The sequence below is a fragment of the Excalfactoria chinensis genome, chromosome 4 (assembly GCF_039878825.1).
Source record: "Excalfactoria chinensis isolate bCotChi1 chromosome 4, bCotChi1.hap2, whole genome shotgun sequence".
NCBI lineage: Eukaryota > Metazoa > Chordata > Aves > Galliformes > Phasianidae > Excalfactoria > Excalfactoria chinensis.
In genome coordinates, this window is record NC_092828.1 from 39,268,523 (window position 1) to 39,287,594 (window position 19,072).

A 19,072-nucleotide genomic window follows, 5' to 3' on the forward strand; every position below is an offset into this window, starting at 1 on the left:
CTCCCAGAAAACATTAAAATCAGTCTTGAGAGCACTACAGCAGTCCTACACAGAAGTAGATATCATCCAACAGTGAATGTGCAGGAGGAAGAAAAGACATTCTTCTAATGCCCAGTATCCAGAAATTAACTGTGTGCAAGAGATGAAGTTCCAGTGCAGCATGGTTCAGACTGCATGCTCTACGCACCACAGAAAATCTATCCACTTCCTTAAGATTTATTCAATCATATGTTACAGCTCTTTAAAACTCGTATAAGGCATCTGCACTAAATATTTTCCTATTGCTATTCCAGAGTCACCTAATTGACGGTATCAGTGATGTAACTGCTGAAGAACAGGTAGGAGGGGACAGAAGATCTAAGGACTGCTTACTCTGCACAGCTCCACCCTGACCTGAGCATCCTCTCTGCACAAGAGATGGAACAAGCAGGGCAACACAGTTCCAGATAGAGAGGTAAGCGCTCAGGCCAGCAAAAAGAACAAAGCTGTGGCAACATGCTTTTAACTGTCCACATTGCTTACCATAAATTACATCTCTCCAAACACTTATTTCCCAGAGCTATCAGACAGCAACCTGTCTGCTTACTGGTGCTCTGCTGGGGCTGAGATCTCTGTATGGTTCAGCACTTAAAGTAGCTACTCGCATGTGAAGGAGAACCATCAGTCTAAATAGAGTATCAGCTATAAATAATGAAAGCTCAACTCGTATGCCTTGAATTTCCACTCAGAGCATACAACACATACCAAAGATCCATAAACCCATCTGGTGGGTTTGCAGTCACAGCTCAGTTCTTAAGGAGACAGCTTGATTTTTGAGGTGTAAGTCTACTCTTGGTGTAGGTAAAATATGAGTTGACCAGAAGTACAAAATACCAGGAGTTAATTTCTTACATGACAGCTATTAACTGATCCAACAGTTAGGCTGCATACCTCATGTTGGCTGTAGAAACACAGATTTCCTGAAATTTCCTTACTAGATTTGTTTCAGAAAAAGATTTGGATCATGGCTACGAGATGAAAAACCACGCATCTCTATTCTCACAGTTGTGCCAACTGGCTTATTCGGAAGGCCTTGCTACTTCTACTGGAAATTTCAGGCAATGGCCACCAATCAGTGGCCTACGGGACCCGAATGGAAACCAATCTGATTGTGTCATTTTCAGTGTACATCCTAAGCTGATCTGTTACTAGTAACCTTTAAAATAAAGTCACATCGACTCATCCTCGCAATTAGCAACAAAAGAAAGCACAGGGAGAAGACCAACCTTTCTGTTTCACCTAATTTAGCAAAAGCTGGAAATCACTGGGGCATTTTTTCAGAAAGCTCCGTGTTAGCCTTTTTCAAACAGAAACAACTAACAGCTGCTCAAGACACTTTTAAAGCTTCCTGAATTAAGAGCTTTTCCAAATACACCCATACCTTACCATCAGTAATGGAAAATGAATACACACATCATAACTTTTGCTAAGTTATCTCATATAAGCCCCTTTACATTACTTTCTGTTTGAATAGGGTTAGCTTCAACTTCTGGTCATGCATTTCCATTAGCACAGCTAGATTGAAGAACCTTTGATAATTAAATTCCTTTAAATATCCTCTCCAATTGATCCCTTCACCCGCAGCCATTTGGCATTTAGGTGAAGCAGTTTGAGGGTTTTCTCCTCTCTTTAGTCACATAAGTTTTTCTCTGAACCTCCTCTGAGGTACCAATGACTTCAACAGAGAAATAACCCAAGAGCTGGCAGTTCTGTCAATACGAACACGCAGATGAAATAACCTGTTGCTATTTGGAAACACCACGTTGGTGCTTTCCTGAGAAAATGAAACTGTGTGTTCACACCATCTACCCACCTTTCTGACCCAGGGATCAAGTTCAAACATCACACAGACCCAGAGATACCAAATACAGAGTTTCTACGAGCTTTTGAAGAGCCAGTGGCTGCAAAGGTAAGGAGACCCAAACGGTAAGAGAAATTCAGAACCAGGTTTCAGTGGTTCCAGCAGTGATGGAATTATCAGCTGTTCCCTGTAGTGGCCCCAGTCATTCCACCCACAGCATCATCTAGAAAAGCCTGGCACCGAGAGCACAGCTTTTCCACCTGCACTCTGTCTGCTGAAGTTGATATGGGGCCAAGTTACAGCCAAAGAGACCACTTTACTTTGGGCCACAGAGGTATCCTCTTCCTTATGAGTCAGCCTTTATTGACAATGTATATCCTTTCTCACAAAAATGCTAACAAATCATGAAACAGCAAGGCTGAGAGACACTTCACAAGAAATACTGTTGCCCTTAAAAGCATTGTAGTATCAGTTTTCTAAATCACTGTGAGGTGCTAAGTCAAATGTCTAATCAAGTGTATTATATCCTAACAGTCCTACAATAGGACATTAAGTTAGTATGAACGGATCCATAAATATATATAAATTGGCATTACTAACTGTAACACTTCCCATCAAGTCCTGCATGAGGCATTCAAGTGCTTAACTTAAGGGTCACCCAGAGATGAGTAACCCATACTCGCCTAGGTCACGTTCTTTGCTCTCCTCCCACCTCCTGGAACTTGCCCTGCATTTCAAGAGTTGTTATAAAACAATATTAAAGAGAAATTATTCCTCAGCCAACTCTTTAAAAAGTAAAAATCCTGAGATGCAGGTTATCCAAATATATTTATTTTTCTTAAAAAGTTCACAACTTCAGAAGTTGCTGCTCAGCATTCTACAGACTTTCCAAGGAACTAAGTATTTTCATAACCATCTCCTGAATTAATCACATCAGGCTCTCTGCCAATGCAGAAACGTACCACCTTGAAGTTCCTGCACTTTTGAAAATGTTCTTAAAAAGCCAGGTTGTGAGACTTCCTAATATTCTTCATCCTGACTGATTCAGCTCAGAATTGCCTTCAGCTCATAGAACAAGATCTTTTAAGCACATGTATACACATAAATACAAAAAACATTCATGTACTTTAGTGGCATGGACTAGCCTGTGTTTACATGCATTTATCACCATTTAGTTAAGAATACATCTAGCTAAAAAAGCCCTCACTTCTAATTGTGACATACTCCTTTATCAGTTGGGTTGAAAGTCAACACAGGAGTCTGCTGCACACAACAAATGCTGAGTTTTCAAATATTCACTTCAGATACCTTGTAACTCTAAGGATATTTCAGGGCTAGAAACATGAGATTTCACTGTGCATCACTTAGCTCAGTCCCTCTGAAGCTGTAAGAAAACTCAATTCCTTTCACAAGCTCTGAACAACAGCTCACAGAAATGGCAGATGGTCCTCACTCAGGAAACCTGTATTGAACTCTGTATGACAGCACACTCACAGCACTCTTTTGCTTCCAAGCAGATAATGAGTCAGAAACTCACTAATTTATTATTCCTTTCTTCCTCAGCCCCTGTTCCTCCTGCCACTTTGGACACGTCACCCTTAGCAGATAATGACCATTCATTGTATATGATTTACCTTTTAAGCATAGGATCCATGCCACCAAGCCCAATAAGAATAAATTTATTTTACAGATGAGCAAATTCTCTTCCAAGCAGACAAATGTGCACTGGCCACTGTATTGTACTCCTCACCTACACGCTGAATACATCTTAACAAAACTCTGCAGCGATACTGCAAACCCACTAACATGAGACTGTGGGCCATACAGCCTGGTACAAACGATAAGAACCATCCTGGATCCAGGTAGGAGATGACTCTGGAGACCACAAAGTGGAATCTCAATCCAGTTAGCTGAAGGAGGCAACAAAGTCTTATGTGCTGCGCTTGTGAGCAGTTTGGCTGGAAATCTCCAATAAATCACATGAAGGTAAGGAGAAATCAGTTAGGAGGGAAGGAGTAAATACTACACAGGCTCTAAAGTCAGCATAGCACTAACATTTTCTATTTGATACATAATTAGAAATCTGAGCTGCCCATGACTTCATCAAATTCCAGTATAGGATAAAAGGGTTGTGGTGAAAACTGGCCCAAGGCCAAGAAAGCTTCACCATGGCCTCTTAGCAAGCTGACCACCAGTGCAGGAGACAAAGTCCTTCAGCCACGTACAAAAAAGGAACAAGTAAAACAAGATCCAACTTTAGCCTGCTCACCTACATCCATTTCTCACATCTGGACAAAGAAAGAAATAACTGTAATTCCAGAAGTGCTAAAAGCACCTACACAAAGGAAACTCAGTAAGGTCCCACAGATTTTATCAATGATTTTATCAATGTTCTTCTGCTGTTGGACACCTTGTGAGATGCCTGCAAGTCACTAAGCATTCCCAATAGAGATGTGTGTTGATGGACACAAGGGCACTGGACTCACGATCATCTTCTCCACCAAAATCTGAGGCTTAGACCTCTGCATAATGAAGGGGGCACACCTTAAGATTACAGGAGGGAAAGGAGCTCAAATGTCCTTACGTTTTCATACAGGTGCTCCTTCAAGTTGCAGGCATCTCACATGGTATACAACACGTTAATGCAGACTAAAGTTTTATTTGTTTGCCAGAGCTCAGATGTCTCAAAGCAAGATCTTCTGTTGGAAGAGCTGCTGAAAGACACAGCCCTGAAGACTATTCCAGTGCTGCAATTAAGGAACAAGACAGATGCTTCATTCTTGCCTACCAAAAGAAAAGATGCCCTGGTAGTTAAAAGCTTAAGCTAGGAGACAAGGAGGATAATCTGACTCCTGGTTCTGCCACATGCTTTTTAAGCGACCTTGGGCAAGTTACTTCATTTCATTTCAGACTTGTAGACACAGGCAATTTCCCAGCACTACATATTAGACTGTGCAAGTCTGTGCAGCTTATCTCCAAAAAAATCTTTCCCTTGCTCATTCTTTATCTTTTGCCCTCATCATCATTACATTAATGGAACAGACCTGAACACATAATTGTACATCCCTTTTATGAAAATAAAAAGCTACATCTGGTGCACCATCAGAAGGTGAGGCAGCCACACCAAAGCAATGGGGAAAGTACAGTAACTAAGAGCTCACCAAAAAAAGAAGTTCACAGCACTGTAGAATTAAAATTGACAGGAGAAGATCAAAATCCATAAATGATTTTTGATCTGATCGGTAACGAGAAAATATTACAGAGAAAAAGGCAGGAAGTTCTCTACACCAAATTAAATTCCATGATTTTTATTACTAGGATTGACGAAAATGCCCTGCAGAGAAACCTTTCCTAGATAATTCATCAGGTCTTGGCAATTACTTTTAAGTAAGAATTTATTTTTAAGTAAAGGAAATAGTTAAAATACTTAGCAAGGAAGTGTGAAGGGAATCATACACAGAAAAATTATCCAGAGAAGAGCCATTTCTACATGGGAAATCTTATTTCTAGAAAACATACAGAACTTGGAAACTTTGAAGAAAAATCCAAGTTGAGGAATGTGTGGAGGAAAAATAAATACTGGAAATAAGTAATCTAATTAACTGGAAGTTTACATGGAAACAATACCTACACCTTAAGCATACAAAGAAATGTTTTCCTGTTCTATAGTATTAAGTTAATATGAATATACCATATCAGAGCAGGGACAGCCTTTCAGCTCCACAGGGCTTGGTGTCTCATTTGCTTCTACATCAGGAGATTTTCTCAGTTTCTTACATACCCAGCTAATAGTTGCAGCTTTATTATCAACTACTGCTGCCCCCTCCCTGCACACACTGCCGGCTAGTGCTACGAAAAGCAAAGCATTAAGATGACTTCATGCTTTTCTGAAAGCTGGATGACATGATGTTTCTACTTGGAATGCTGTCACCCTTCTTCCTGATCCTTCTGCCATTAAACCAATAAGCCCTGCAACTGTCATGGCTTTAGGATAGGGCACTTTGCAGGCTCCTGTGAAATATTCTTCTGCACATCTGTAGCTAAAAAGCATGACATTTCTTAACACAGTACACCAGAAACATGAACTGAGTATCAGTGCATTGTATGGCCCACTGTGGCAAGAAGAGACAGCCACAATAACATCGCGTCTACTGCACAATGCAGACTGGTGTGCCTAAAGCTGTGCACTGAAACCTGGGTGCTGAACTCCTGCCTGCGCCCTAGGGCCCCATATAAAAACAACCTGCATTCTAGAGACAGACAGATGCAGGTCACGCTGAGGTTATTCCTTGTATCTGCATCACAGCGCTCCTGTGAAGCAACCCACAGCACTGAAACGTTAACTCACATTTATTTAGAACAGCCCCTCCAACTCCACACGGTTGTACATGGGCTAATTTTGATGGCATGGTTTTGATAATTTTACCAGGAACTTCATCTTTTAGCAAAATATAAATAGAAGCCTTTTAGGGAAAGGAAGGAGGAATACCGAAGGCTCCAGCTGCAGCATCTTGCAGACACTGTGGGTTAAGTGCACATCTTCAACAGAAATGCCCGCTGTGTAGGATGGCTGTGTAAGGGCTGAGCAAGGAGACACTCGATCATAACTAGTCTGGGCCCTTATGGGATTTCCTTGATTGAATTTCACAGGATGCAGCCACTGCAAATGCCTCTTCATTACTCACAAAAACAATCTAATGAGCTTCCCTGCTTTGATTAGGGCTAACATTTGGTTTGGAGGACAGCTAATGGATAATACTATTTCCTGCAAAAAAAAAAAAATGTTGGCATGGAAGGACATCTTGTCTTGGTTAATGCTACTGAATAATGAGGTCATTCAGCAATCCTAGATCTAGCTTCCTGGCTCCCACTACCAAAACAAACAATTCCTGATTTTACTTCTGCTGAACAGCATTTTGAAAAGTACTTAAAAAGGAGCAAGTGGGTTAGACTTAGAAGTTGAAATACTGATGTATACGGGGCTCCATAATGCTGAGAAATAAGCAATTACCTTTTATAAAATTAAGCCATTTTCATTTCCCTATGCTCCCAAAAGAACATCCACTGTGAGCAAACAGATGTTGATGTGGTTATTCCACAGAGCTGCTGAAACAGACTCCGAGAGATACTCTGGAGTAATGCCTTGCATTAATACAAGGCAACTAAACAAAGGCCAAAACTACACCAATTCTCTCCTGTGTAGATGAAAAGAAGGTTCAGATTATAACCAACCACGTAACTTTCATTCCATTACAGTGGCTGTGATTCAAGTCAGTATTAGTAAGGCACCAGTGATGTGCTTCTGTAGTATTAAAATGTCCCTTCTCATGAAGCATTACTCAGTACAGCCCTCTAGACACTATTCAAAATAGAACTTGCACTCTGTATTAAAAGCCCCTGAAAACATTCACATAAAATATACATTTGCACATTAGTGATATGAAAGGTGCAACGTGAGCTTTGTAATTACAAGTAAAATGCAGGGCAAATCCTTTGTAAGTTGATACCGAAAGTGCACCAGAGCCCAGGTGCACAGCAGCAACAGGGTCCACACAATGCTGCCAAGTAACGAGGCACTGCAGGGACCTGCACAGGATTGAAATTGGACACTGCAAAACACCTGCAGTCTGTCCAGTTCAGCCTGTTGTCCTTCTCCCTGAAATACCCCTTTGGTTCATTCTTAGTTCATTTAATTATCTTTTAATGTCACTCAGTTTTATAGTTCTTACCTGCCTATATAACAAGCATATGCATTTAATTCAAACACCTAAGAAGATAAGTTATATTCATATCTGAGACCGCAGGTTAATTTGCAAAGTGAGTCACAATAAATAAAATATTTGTATGACATTTTTCTAAGCCACTGTGAAATACAAAGGAACATCTGTTGTGACGATCACGAGAGAGAATTTTATCCCCTAGTTTACCTGACATTTTTTCTTCCCCCCTCCAGCAGGGACAGAATGGAATCCTTTGTCTAATGTGGATTTTTACAATGAAAAACAAGCACTGCAAAAGCAGGCAAAAGGAATTTTAGGTATGCACAACGTGTGCATGTGGTAGGTATCAGGAGGGGTAAAAAGTATCCAATTGTCATATGTCACATGGATAGCGACCTTCACGATCAAGTTGTTAAGGTGACTGTTTACTGTTTGTGCACGACACACGATTTATATTATGCAATTGAATTTAGAACTCAGAAATGATTAGCAGCCATAGCAAGTTTTTGGTTCTTTTAAAAACAACAATCCTGAAAAAATACAATACCATATGCAAGTCCCGTGATGGAAACCAAAGGAGAACTTCATTTTGTCTGGTGCTATTATTTTAGAAGGTGCAAATGCAGTTTTCAATTCATGCCTACTGCTAAGGGCAGGATTCTCTTACCGGGTAGGGACGGGAACTTCTGTCAGAGCACCCAACATAACTGCCTGCTGCAGCCGGACGAAGGCAATGAAAGGACTGTCCAGGAAGTCTACCTCCCCAACCAGCACATTGGAGGCCTCAGCATCACGGGGTAATTTCTTCATAAATTTATTCTTCAGCTGCATTAGTAGAAGAGAAAGGAAAATAAAATGAAGGCTTGTTAGGCATGCAGACAGAAACGTGCAATGAAATTTATCCAACTTTCAGCCACATTTCCTCAGTGGCCAAAAATAGATTCAGGTCCTATGACCAATGTGTCATCCTCATTTGGTCTACTAAGATACAGGCTTTGCTGCTTATGATAGCCCTCTCCCTGTCATAAATATAAAATAGAAGTCAGGCCAGAGAAGCAGATGGCCATACTTGCATTCATACCACTCTTTAAAAGCTGAATATCTCAGCTATGAAAATCATCACCTGAAGAACAATCCCGCTACAAGTGCCTGTAGCCAAGCCAGCACTGAGAATATCAGGCTTCCTGAAGGTTGTTTATGGGTAGTATTAGTTTGGGCAGAAAAAGCTGTGCAGCACTGAGAAAGATGAGCAGATGCGGGTAGAGTTTCTGGAAAAAGCACTGCATCAACTTGTTGCCTGATCATCTGGGCAGAGGGCATGCACTTTCCACAAGTGAAAGTGCAGTATCAGGCTCTGCAGCTGCTGCTACAGAAATGACTGGCCTGACAAGAACGAAGCCTGAAGGGTGGACATCATTCCAGCTGACCATACCAGGAGCTGGGCACATGCATTTTGCTGCATACAAGTCTTTTCAAGTTCCAAGTGAAAGACTTAGTGCACACTTTTAGAAGCAAGTTTCCTATGTCTGTGGCTTCTGCCCCATAGGTTTCCCAAAGCTGCTGCTCCCATTGCTGGTGCAGGCCAGCACAAGAGTAGCCACTGAGCAAATGGAGCAAGTATGCTGGTTTTGAAACAACATTAACAACCTCAGTCAATGTCTAGGTGAGAAACTGGCTTGTTACTATTTCCCACATCATCACCTGAGCCCACAGCCTTCACCACAGGTTTCTGTGGTCAGAAGGGGTACAGAGGAGAATGCACTGCTGTTAGAGAACCCTGACCAGGAGAAACTCCTTTTTCCATCCTTGTAAGGTGAGATGCAGGACAGTTGCTACATCCCACATCTCCAGAAGGTCTGAAAGGAAACAAAAGCCTCGGGAAGAAACAAAGTGAGAAAGGGTATCCACAGAGAAAAGGAAAATCAGAATGAGTTTCAGAAAAAAAGAAAAGCACCGGGCCTGGAAGAAGGAGCCAGGGTAGATGGGAGAGAAATGAGAAGGAGGATTATTGCACACACAAAACTCAAATGTATATAGGCCCCAAACACTGAAAGGATTATGAAAAATTGAGAGTCACCGTGCAACTAAAAGACCTCTCACACTTCCACCATAAACCGAACACTCATTGCTTCACGATCAAGTTACTGCAGCTGTTATTTTATCCTGCTACAGCAACTCCTAACTTGATCTCACTCTTTTCTCTGTCTCATAATACCTTTCTATCAGTGAGAGTTTTTGAAAGTCTTACCCAGAAATAAAAGCAGAGTTAATATCTGGAGTACACACATACCACCTCATGAGCTGCTGGAAAATCAGTGTGACCCGCTGGTGAAGTACAAAAATCCACTTCAGCAGAGCCACCTGTAATTCACAGCAGCTCTCACAACACAGTTTGGCTTCACAACTGTTGTAAGCCCCAAAGTACATGCTGAGTGATGGTTTCAATATTTATAAAGTAGAAAACTTTAAATACGCAAGAAAAAAAATAAGGCATGCGGTAATTCACCCACAGAATCTTTGTAATTTTAAATTGATGCTGTCAATTATTCACCACTGGATAATGTATCCCATGGAAGAATGAGCAAATGACAAAACACTCAGACAACTTTCAGGGATGCACTCAGTAAAATCTGACAAGGAATCCTGGTAGTCACCAACTGAGAGCTTCTTTGTACAATTTGACAAGACCTTGCTGAGCCAGGAATTGTCCATGGGGTGAAAAAGCAAGTGTCCTCTCTAAATGACCACAGTATCCACCACCTTGGACATACACTTAAATAAAGGCTTCTAGGAGAAAGCTCCAAGGCCCAACAGCTGGGATGGAAGCTGTTCCTCAGCCCCCCTTCTCTAGACAGCATATTGAGGAGCAGCAGAGATTCACCCCCTCTCCCAAGCCATCAAAGCAAGATGCTTCTGAATAGCTTTCACCAACCTCAGCAGAAGCCTTTCCTGATGACTAGCATGTCTTCTCATTTTCCTGAGAGAGTTATGTTTAAAAGTACAGACAGAACTACTTGCTGATTCTTTGAAATTTCCCTTTCATTTCTGGACTAGGACAAAATATGAGAGCAACGTGGTGCTTTCCTGAGAGCAAGGCCCTGTGTGATGCATGCAGCACAAAAATAAAAGACTTAAGATCTCTACCTGCTTTGTTCAAGGCATAGAAAGGAACAAAACCAGCTAGCAGGCTTACTCTGATTTGTGGTTTATCCCCAGAGGCTCAGATTACCCTTTGTAAGGGATGGTGAAGGAATAAGCAGAATAAAAGATAAAAATCATCACAGGAAAAACACAGATTCTTCAGAAATACAAGCTGGTAATTAGAGAAGATAGCATATGATGAACTCACACATTTCAATAACTTTTGTTGAAAAATAAATTCAATTATAAGATCAAAATTACTTTCCAGTCACCCTATTGATTGTTTTACTCAGATTATTTCAACTTGTGCTTCCCATGATGCCTTTCTAGCATTATTCTTTTATTTTTCAATAATCTTTGACTGTTCCTTTGTCCTCAGTAACACAAGCCCAAGTTATCTTGACCTCTTCTCATCTTTTCTCTTCTTTCCTTTTCCCTTCTCTTCCTGCCTAGCCCAGCTTTTGGGAAGGAGTTACTTTGCCTAGCTTTCTTTCACAGACTGATCTGTGGATGTGAGCACAGTAAGGCAGACAATGCATTTCAGCAGTGGTGACAACAACAGTGGGTCATCTCCACTGATTCAGATTTACACAAGCACAACTTACAGGCTCCTGTTCATCACTGGCAATAAAATGCATAGCTAATGGTGGCGACTACATTGAACAGCAGCGTTTTGTAGCTGAGAATTTGCTCTGTCAAATAGTCTTATTGTGCCCTTTGTTTTTGCTGTCGTTTCCATGGAAATAAAACAGGTGGCATTACTTTCAGAGTGACCTATATACTTACTACAGTATATTAGATTAAAAAAGTATTTAAAAGAACTTCCTATCTAATTTTGCTGCCTGAGTAATAAGAAAAGCACATGGGCATACATTTTTCATCATATTTAGAGTCAAACTCTTTATTCCTATAAGCCCAATGTTAACTATGACCCCCACCTCTTCCAACATCATTACCCTTGATGACAAAGTCATCATCAACACTGGGCCACCTAAAGCATCTTGTCAATGCATAGTGGAAATAAGTTCAGCCTATTTGATTCAGAGACAACTATTCTAGTCTCTCCACTAGGGTACATGCACAGCCATAATTGGAAAAAAAAGCTCTCTGACACTACAGATCTTCCTCTCCTTTCTTTATCAAAATAAAGCTGAACATAAAACAGCTGTCATTTCCAGTCCCTATATTAGGGAGTTATTGTGTGTGGATATTCCAACTAGCAAATGAGATCGAAGAAAATACAATGAAGACGTGTTTTCTGACTTGACAAGGGAGACCAAAAAGAATTTCTGCTCCCTTATGTGAGAGTATTAAAGCAGACTTCTAAGGTCTGTCTGCTTCCTGCACAAGCAACAGGAAAGCCTCAAGCCTGGGAGCAGCCCCAGAGGAGCTGACATGTGGTCAATCCATCAGTAAGGAAAGCAGCACTGGGACTTCAGTCACAACAGAAGCAGCACTTACAGAAATGCATCAAAGCACCTGCTTTGTTATTTAACAGTGAGGCTCAAAACTGTAGAAAAGTAAAAGTTTAGAAGGCGACCTAAAAAGCTTTATTCATGTCCAGCAATCCTTCTCAAAACATCCAAATTATATGAGGTCTAATTCTGCAGGATTAGGTCCAAGCACCAGAAGAAATCTACTGTCTGGCATTGCTCTCATCAGCCAGAGTTGCTCTCATTTGTGTCTCTTCTCAAAATGTAGCTATAACTTCACACTAAAAATAGTTATTCATAGCCTGAAGGTTATGCTCATCTCTGCACTTACATACTATAGCTGTGCCACAGTGGGCACAAGCAAGCTCACAGTGTGCTGCAACGTGCATCCCCTAGCTGACAGAACATTAACTAGGTCTAGCTGTGGAAAACTGTCATCAGCTGCTTATTTGATAATGGGCAAACACTGCACCAGCAGTATTTTAAACATCAGCCTCTCCTGGCTCTTTTCTGCTATCACCCTGGCACTTGAAACCTGGCCAGAGGCCACAGCCTGGCCTGAGCTTACCAGGAAAAGGGGATTTCTGAATGTGCTCAGCCCTAAGATGGCTTTGTTTGTAACTGTCTGCTTCAGCAACAGCAGAATTAATGTGAATTTGAAGGCCTCTGGAAATCCTGCCCTTTGCTGGTTCCCCCAAAAGCTCCTCACCCAGGGTGATCTCCGGACATGCTGCTTGCCTGGCTAGCAATGAATGGTACAGGTGGATGCACTGCCAGGAACACAGGCAGGGGGTAACATTAGGCTAGGCAATGAATCCCTAAGAAGCCTTGTGTTGGGCTTTGCCAAGAGACACAAGGAAGTAGGAAAATGCAAAAAGTCTCATGAAAAGGCATGAATTACTGATTCAGCAGGAAGAAGACTGCTGGAACAATCTTAACTCCTACATGCTTCAGTCAGGATTCCCACCAGAGAAAATACTAAATAAAGAAAGCGCTACCAGCTTCCCTATGAAAAATGGTTTGGGGTTAACCATTGGGGGATGAAAGACACTGGGAAGGTGGCGATTGTACAATAAAGCACACATTCAACTTTTCTAACAGACCAGTTGCACTTTTGCATGTTTTCCTAAACAAAGATTTCTCAAACCTAGGTACCTTTCTGGACCTGAACTGATGAGAAGGATCCCAAGTTCTGTGGCTGCTCAGCTCTCAAGGTATCAGCACCATCAGCCTCTCTTGTCCAGCACATTACAACAGGATGACTAATTTGAGGAGAGATCATCACGGAGGTTTTTGTTCTAGAAGAGTTCTGCAGTACCACTCAACACTTGCTTAAATGATTTATCAGGTAGGTAATGGGAATGGTGCAGTCAGCACTTAATAACCATTTTGAACCATTCCCTGAAGAAGCTTCAGAGAAGATCTGAGTCTCAGTATCACCAAGGAGGAGCAGGAACAAGGCCTGGCAGCTTGGAGCACTGTTCACTTTCCCAGCACTCTGCTAAATTGAACACTGTTCTAAGAACACCACTAATGCTGTGTTAAAGGCAAGAAAAAAAAAAACCTCCAGTGCTGTAGCTGCAAAAGGGCAGAACAACCTGAAAAATCACTACTTCCCTAAATATGTTTTAACAATATGTTATTATCAGCATCACTTAAGATTTATCGGAAATTAAAGCAATTAGTAAGTACACTGCTTTTATTGCATCTGTTCATTTACTCCCAGTCATTTTATTGTACTGTATATCTATCTGCCTTATCTTCTCACAAACATCGCTTTCCCTGCAGAACAGCTCATGAAGTAGCTCCAAACTGCTGTTGTTTCCAGTCCGAAATGCAGGTGTGAAGGACATGCAAGACAGACAGCTCACATGCAGGGGAGGCATTCAGGAGCAACTGCAGTTAACAGGGGCAAGAGGGAGCCAGGCGAATTATGTACCCCTGGTCTTCTTTGCAAGATTTTCAGAAACAAATCAAGAAGCTAAATAGACTTGTTTTTCTAGATCACTCAATGGGGTCATGTACTTTGTCAAGTGTGGAAAGGAACAACCTTGCTTTGTTTGGGAGCTCCTAGCACAACCAAGCTGCCTAACAACCAGGTGAAAAAGAAAATGTGAAAAGCAGTGCTTGGCCAAACAAACACATGGCTCCTGTCCATGACCCCTGACACACTCAGCAAAGTTGTTTGTAGGCATGTCCATGGCAAAGAGAATACCCAAGGCAAGTGGAAACTCCATTAAGTGAGTCATTAGCTTAAGCATCACAAAAACAAAATGAACAACAACAACAAAAAGCAACCATGAAGCAGCATTAAAATTGTAACTAGAGAAGTCTTTTAGCTAGTTACATTACTGTAATGATGTTCCAGCCTTTGCAAAACAACCTGAAACGTGTAGGCACTAATTTTTGCAGAATCTGTCTGCATACATGCTTCATACTTGATCACCCCTAGCCTAAAGAAGAGTTACTGAAAAGAAATCTCTGTCTCAGTAAGTCAGAGTAAAGCACGCCACCTGCTCAGGAACAGTTCCTTTTCAAGCTGAGGTTACCAGAGTATGAAAGCTCAAAATAAATTGCTCTTTGGGGACTGTGTTCTGCAGCATGCCATATGGTGCCTATAACTAACTCTGTATTTGCATAGGACACCTCGGTGCACAGGGCATGGTGATCAATGCCTGTTGTTGACTTTAGCAACTTAGCTGTTAGTATTGCTTGGATTTAAATGCCAGTTGCATGGGGAGAGTATTGCTGATTAATTGATGTGGGACACAGTACACTCACAAAAATATATTCGTGTGTCACCTAATAGCTATTTTACTACCACATACAGCTTTTGTATATAGGCCCTGTTTGAAAAATCGGCTCTAAATGAATGGAGGGTTGGAGCAAAAGAGAATTTGTCAGTAAAGCAGAGGCCATGATTTGCTTGAACTTTTGTTTTGTGGGAGAGCAGCTGCCTTTATGGGACACCACACTGTGCCCACTTGACAGAAGCTGCTGAGTTTGCAGCAGGGCAGCCTCAAACATCCTAACAGTGAAAAGGAAAAATAAAATATTATTCATATATAATTTAATTGCACAGGTACAGCAGAAATCTAATAAACTTCATCTCATCTCATCCTTACAATAACAATAAAACTAACTCAGAACTAAAGGGCCATGCATTGACTTCACTCAACGAAGTTATACGCAGATACTAACTTCATAATATAAAGGACCTGAAGCTCAAGCTTAAACTCTCCTTCTCAATTAGCATACTTTAGTTGCTGTCATCAATGAAACTGAATGACCAAAACAAACTCCACCGGCATGAAAATTTGGGAATGCTGTCTCTGGCAAAAGTGAAAGTCACAGTATCTGAGCTTCTGCTTGAAAGCCCAAGGTGGCACATTTTAGAAGTGCCAATCTGGAAAAAGCAGAGCTACCAGGGCTTTCCCATGCAGGGAAGGAAATGCTCAAACCTCCTTGTTTATGTCCTTCATCATTTTACAAATCTCCCTCTTCTTGTCTGAGTTGCACTTTATCAGGCAGAAGACACCCAGGTCATATTTAGCACCTTGACCAGAGAATCCATTCCAAGCTGATCTTTTTCACCCAGCCACATAGCATTTCTACATTCGCTATACCCTCCAGCGCCACAGTATTAAAAATAGCCACAGTTCAATTTGGGGGCAAAAAGAAGGGGAGGAACCAATGTGAAGGTTAGGGTATGATTTTGCCACAGGCTCCCACTGCTGCACGGCACATGGTGCAGCAGGGAGCTCAGCCAGGTGCCGCATCTGGTGTCAGAGACAAGGAACAGTCTTGGTACAGGCAGAGGTTGGGGTTCCCCAGTGTGCTGTTCCCCATAACTTCAGGAGAGAGTTAACTTGCCTCCTCTGTGCAAGGTAGGAGCTCTCTCACTCAGCTCCACTAAGAGGAGCTCTTTCCTGCACCCAAAGCACAGCAAAATCTGAGCATTCGAAATCTGTACTGATGATACAGATTACCACAGAAAGCCTAATTGCATGCATAGTGCTTTGTAGAACTAAATGAAGGCTTAACGGTCCCTGATCACAGGGAAAAAGGATCCAGTTCCTCTAACTCCTTTTACATCAAAGCTGAGCGCAACATGAGGGATCTTCTAGTCTGCCAGGCAGCAACAGACTGCCTGAGAGCACGCAGAGATGAGGTCAAGTGAACAAAGGCTCACTGGAACAAACCACTCCATAGTTACAGGGGAAAGAAATGGAAAAGAGAGAAAGGGTACATCATTTAACAGAGCCTGTGTAAAGATTTACTCTACTTTCTGTTTACTTTGCGCAGGAGTATGTATGCTCACCTACATAGTCATAGCATATTTCACTCATAAGGTGCCCATATCTGAGCATAGACACAGTGCTTTTGTACTTAAAAAAAAAACAAAAAGTAAATCCCCCAGGAATTTGTATCTGCCTCTTTTTTTTCCCGAATCCATCTACATATGCGTCTTTCTATGAATGCTTACCTAAAAGGTAATGCTCTGTGTTTTGTCTACGTACAGAACTCCATCACCAAGGAATGCACAAAACGTGCTCTGCTGATACACTGTAGGGAAAAACTACGTAAGCAAAACTGTTCTATGCATGAAGACAAAAGGCCAAAGTAAATGAAATTCCAGTTAACTAAACTTCCTAGAAACATTTCCTGTCCTTTAAAAAAGGTGGCAGCAAACTATACCGGAAGATAGTTATTTTCATTTGAGCTCCATGGAGTGAAAGTAGGTCATCCAGGCTGACAGACGTAGAAATTAGCAATCTTTGCTTGTGACTGCGGAGATTAGGAGATGTTGTTCAAACAGGAAAAGCAATGAATTGCTCTCACCATTAATCAATGGACTTCATTCCAAACAGTAGGATCCCATCAGTCCCCCTAGGAAAGGCATGAAGATTTCTCTCAACAAGGCCAATTCCTTTTTTAACTTTAGAGCTGGCTTTGGCACAGATTTCCTGTTGATATGGAAACACCCGTTTGAATAAGCACTGCACACACCACAACAAATAAGAAGGGTTTTGCGTCTCTCTCTGACTAAATATTCCAACTGACCATATTCATTCAGACTTGGTTTTTGTCCCCACATACAAACACTTTGAAACTGGAGATAGCACCAGGTCAGTAAACACCTCCTATATTAATATATTATTCATTTTGTTTATGCTATTGCATCAGCTCAGCAATAAAAGGTTCTGAATAAAAAAAAAATAATAAAAAAAAAAATTCTTTAAATGTTCCCCTTTATTTTGCATCTTGAGCATTAAAAATATCCTCATGCTTCAACCATTCAGAGCTGCCAAGGACATTTTAACAAAGCATGACCAGAGAACTTTTCACAGGACAAGGAACAAAAGTGGTACCAGTACTGGGAACAGCACACCATCCCCCGCTTTCTATGGCAATGAAAGGGCTCAGAACGGCTCTGCCCTGACTTTTCTAAATAGCTTTAATTCACAGGTAACTGTCCTCTCAGTTGAAATACAAATAAGTATTTTCAAATTATTAAGACTACAGGAATCAAATGATCATTGACAAAGCTATATCTTAGTGCCAAGAAAATGAATTGCATCCTGGGTGTTACAAAAAACAAGAAAACCTTGTCCTCCTCAACAGCCTGCTTGAACGGAGATGCTCCTAGAGTGAGTAAGTGGGGACTAAGGAGATATGAAAACCGTGCTCTGCTTCCCACATGAGCAACAAGCTAAGCACCTTGCCTCTTCCTCCTCGCATCAAGACTGTGAGCCCCTGACTCAGATGGAGGTACCATGTGGTTTGAGAAGTCTCAAAAGGGAAACTGAGGGAAAACTGAAGGTATGCTGCCAAGTGAGAGCTCATCCCAAGCACAGTTTAAGAAATACTGAACGTAAGCGAAGCCTCTATTTCCATGGATTAATCATGTGGGGACACTTTTATAAATATTCTCCTGAAGCACTTGTGACTTGAACACTGCAACTACAGGACCACATGTGGCAATGTGGTTGGAATCTAGCTAGAAAGCTGAAAACTGCACTGAAAATTCTATCTGTAGGTGTGCTGGAAATTGGAGAGAGGGAAAAGGAGTGCCAGTAAAATCCTACAGGGCAAGCAGACGTTGTTAGCTGTGCCAGGAGAGAAACAGGGCAACTGAACATATGGACACTAAAACCAGGGCCAGAACAGAACAGACTTAACATTCTTATAGTGGCTGCCAAAGGTGCCACTAGGCTGATATGGATACCTGCTGTCACTGCTGTACAAGGTAACTGACGCAACAAGGGATAACAGATCTGAGCAAGGAGTTTCCCCAGAGCTGTATGGATCTCTTCATGTGCACAGCACACAGTAGCAGCAGCTGGACTGCTTCTCACCAGAATGGCTCATCCAGTCAGGTAGCTGCAGCCAGGGTAGGCTCTGGTCTGCAAGGCAGGACTGCCAATATGGCATAATTACACTGGCAACCCTTGTAAGTGCAGGCAGAGCTCTAATAAGCTCAGAGAGGAATGTGGGATGCCACCAGCTACAAAGAGGAGGCAGGCAGTTTGGGATGCCCCTGTGTAGGCCCTCACCTGATGCTGATGGCAGGATTCAGCTGTCACAGCTACACAAGCTCTTTGCTTGGAACCCCATCTTTGACAAAAGGCTGTTTTTCAGGCTAGCAAGACTTCAGAAAACATCAATTAAAACTAGGAAATGGCTGAGAGGCATAAACATATTGGAAAGGCTTATTTGCATTTAGTTCATAATATATGTAACTTGGCTAGCATGCATATAAGACAGTAGAAGCATTAATATAAGCATGATGCTTTCTAACCACAGTTTCTTTAAAAATCCAAGGCAAAAGGCAATCATTTTAAATTTATCTAAGCCTAATTTTCAAGGTGTACTTTCAGCACTCCTGTCCCATTTCTGCACTAGGTAGTACAAACTTCCCCACCACCTGGATCCGG

The 19,072-nt window shown here is 41.6% G+C and overlaps 1 protein-coding gene across 3 annotated transcripts in view; it reads right to left on the reverse strand.

The window, feature by feature from the left end:
• Positions 1–19,072, reverse strand: part of SLC4A4 (solute carrier family 4 member 4) — a 179,200-nt gene that overhangs the window by 51,161 nt on the left and 108,967 nt on the right. For all 3 annotated transcript variants that reach the window (XM_072336289.1, XM_072336288.1, XM_072336290.1), the window contains one exon: positions 8,228–8,385. In XM_072336289.1, the coding sequence (XP_072192390.1) occupies positions 8,228–8,385 (158 nt within the window). The remainder of the gene's footprint in view (positions 1–8,227; positions 8,386–19,072) is intronic.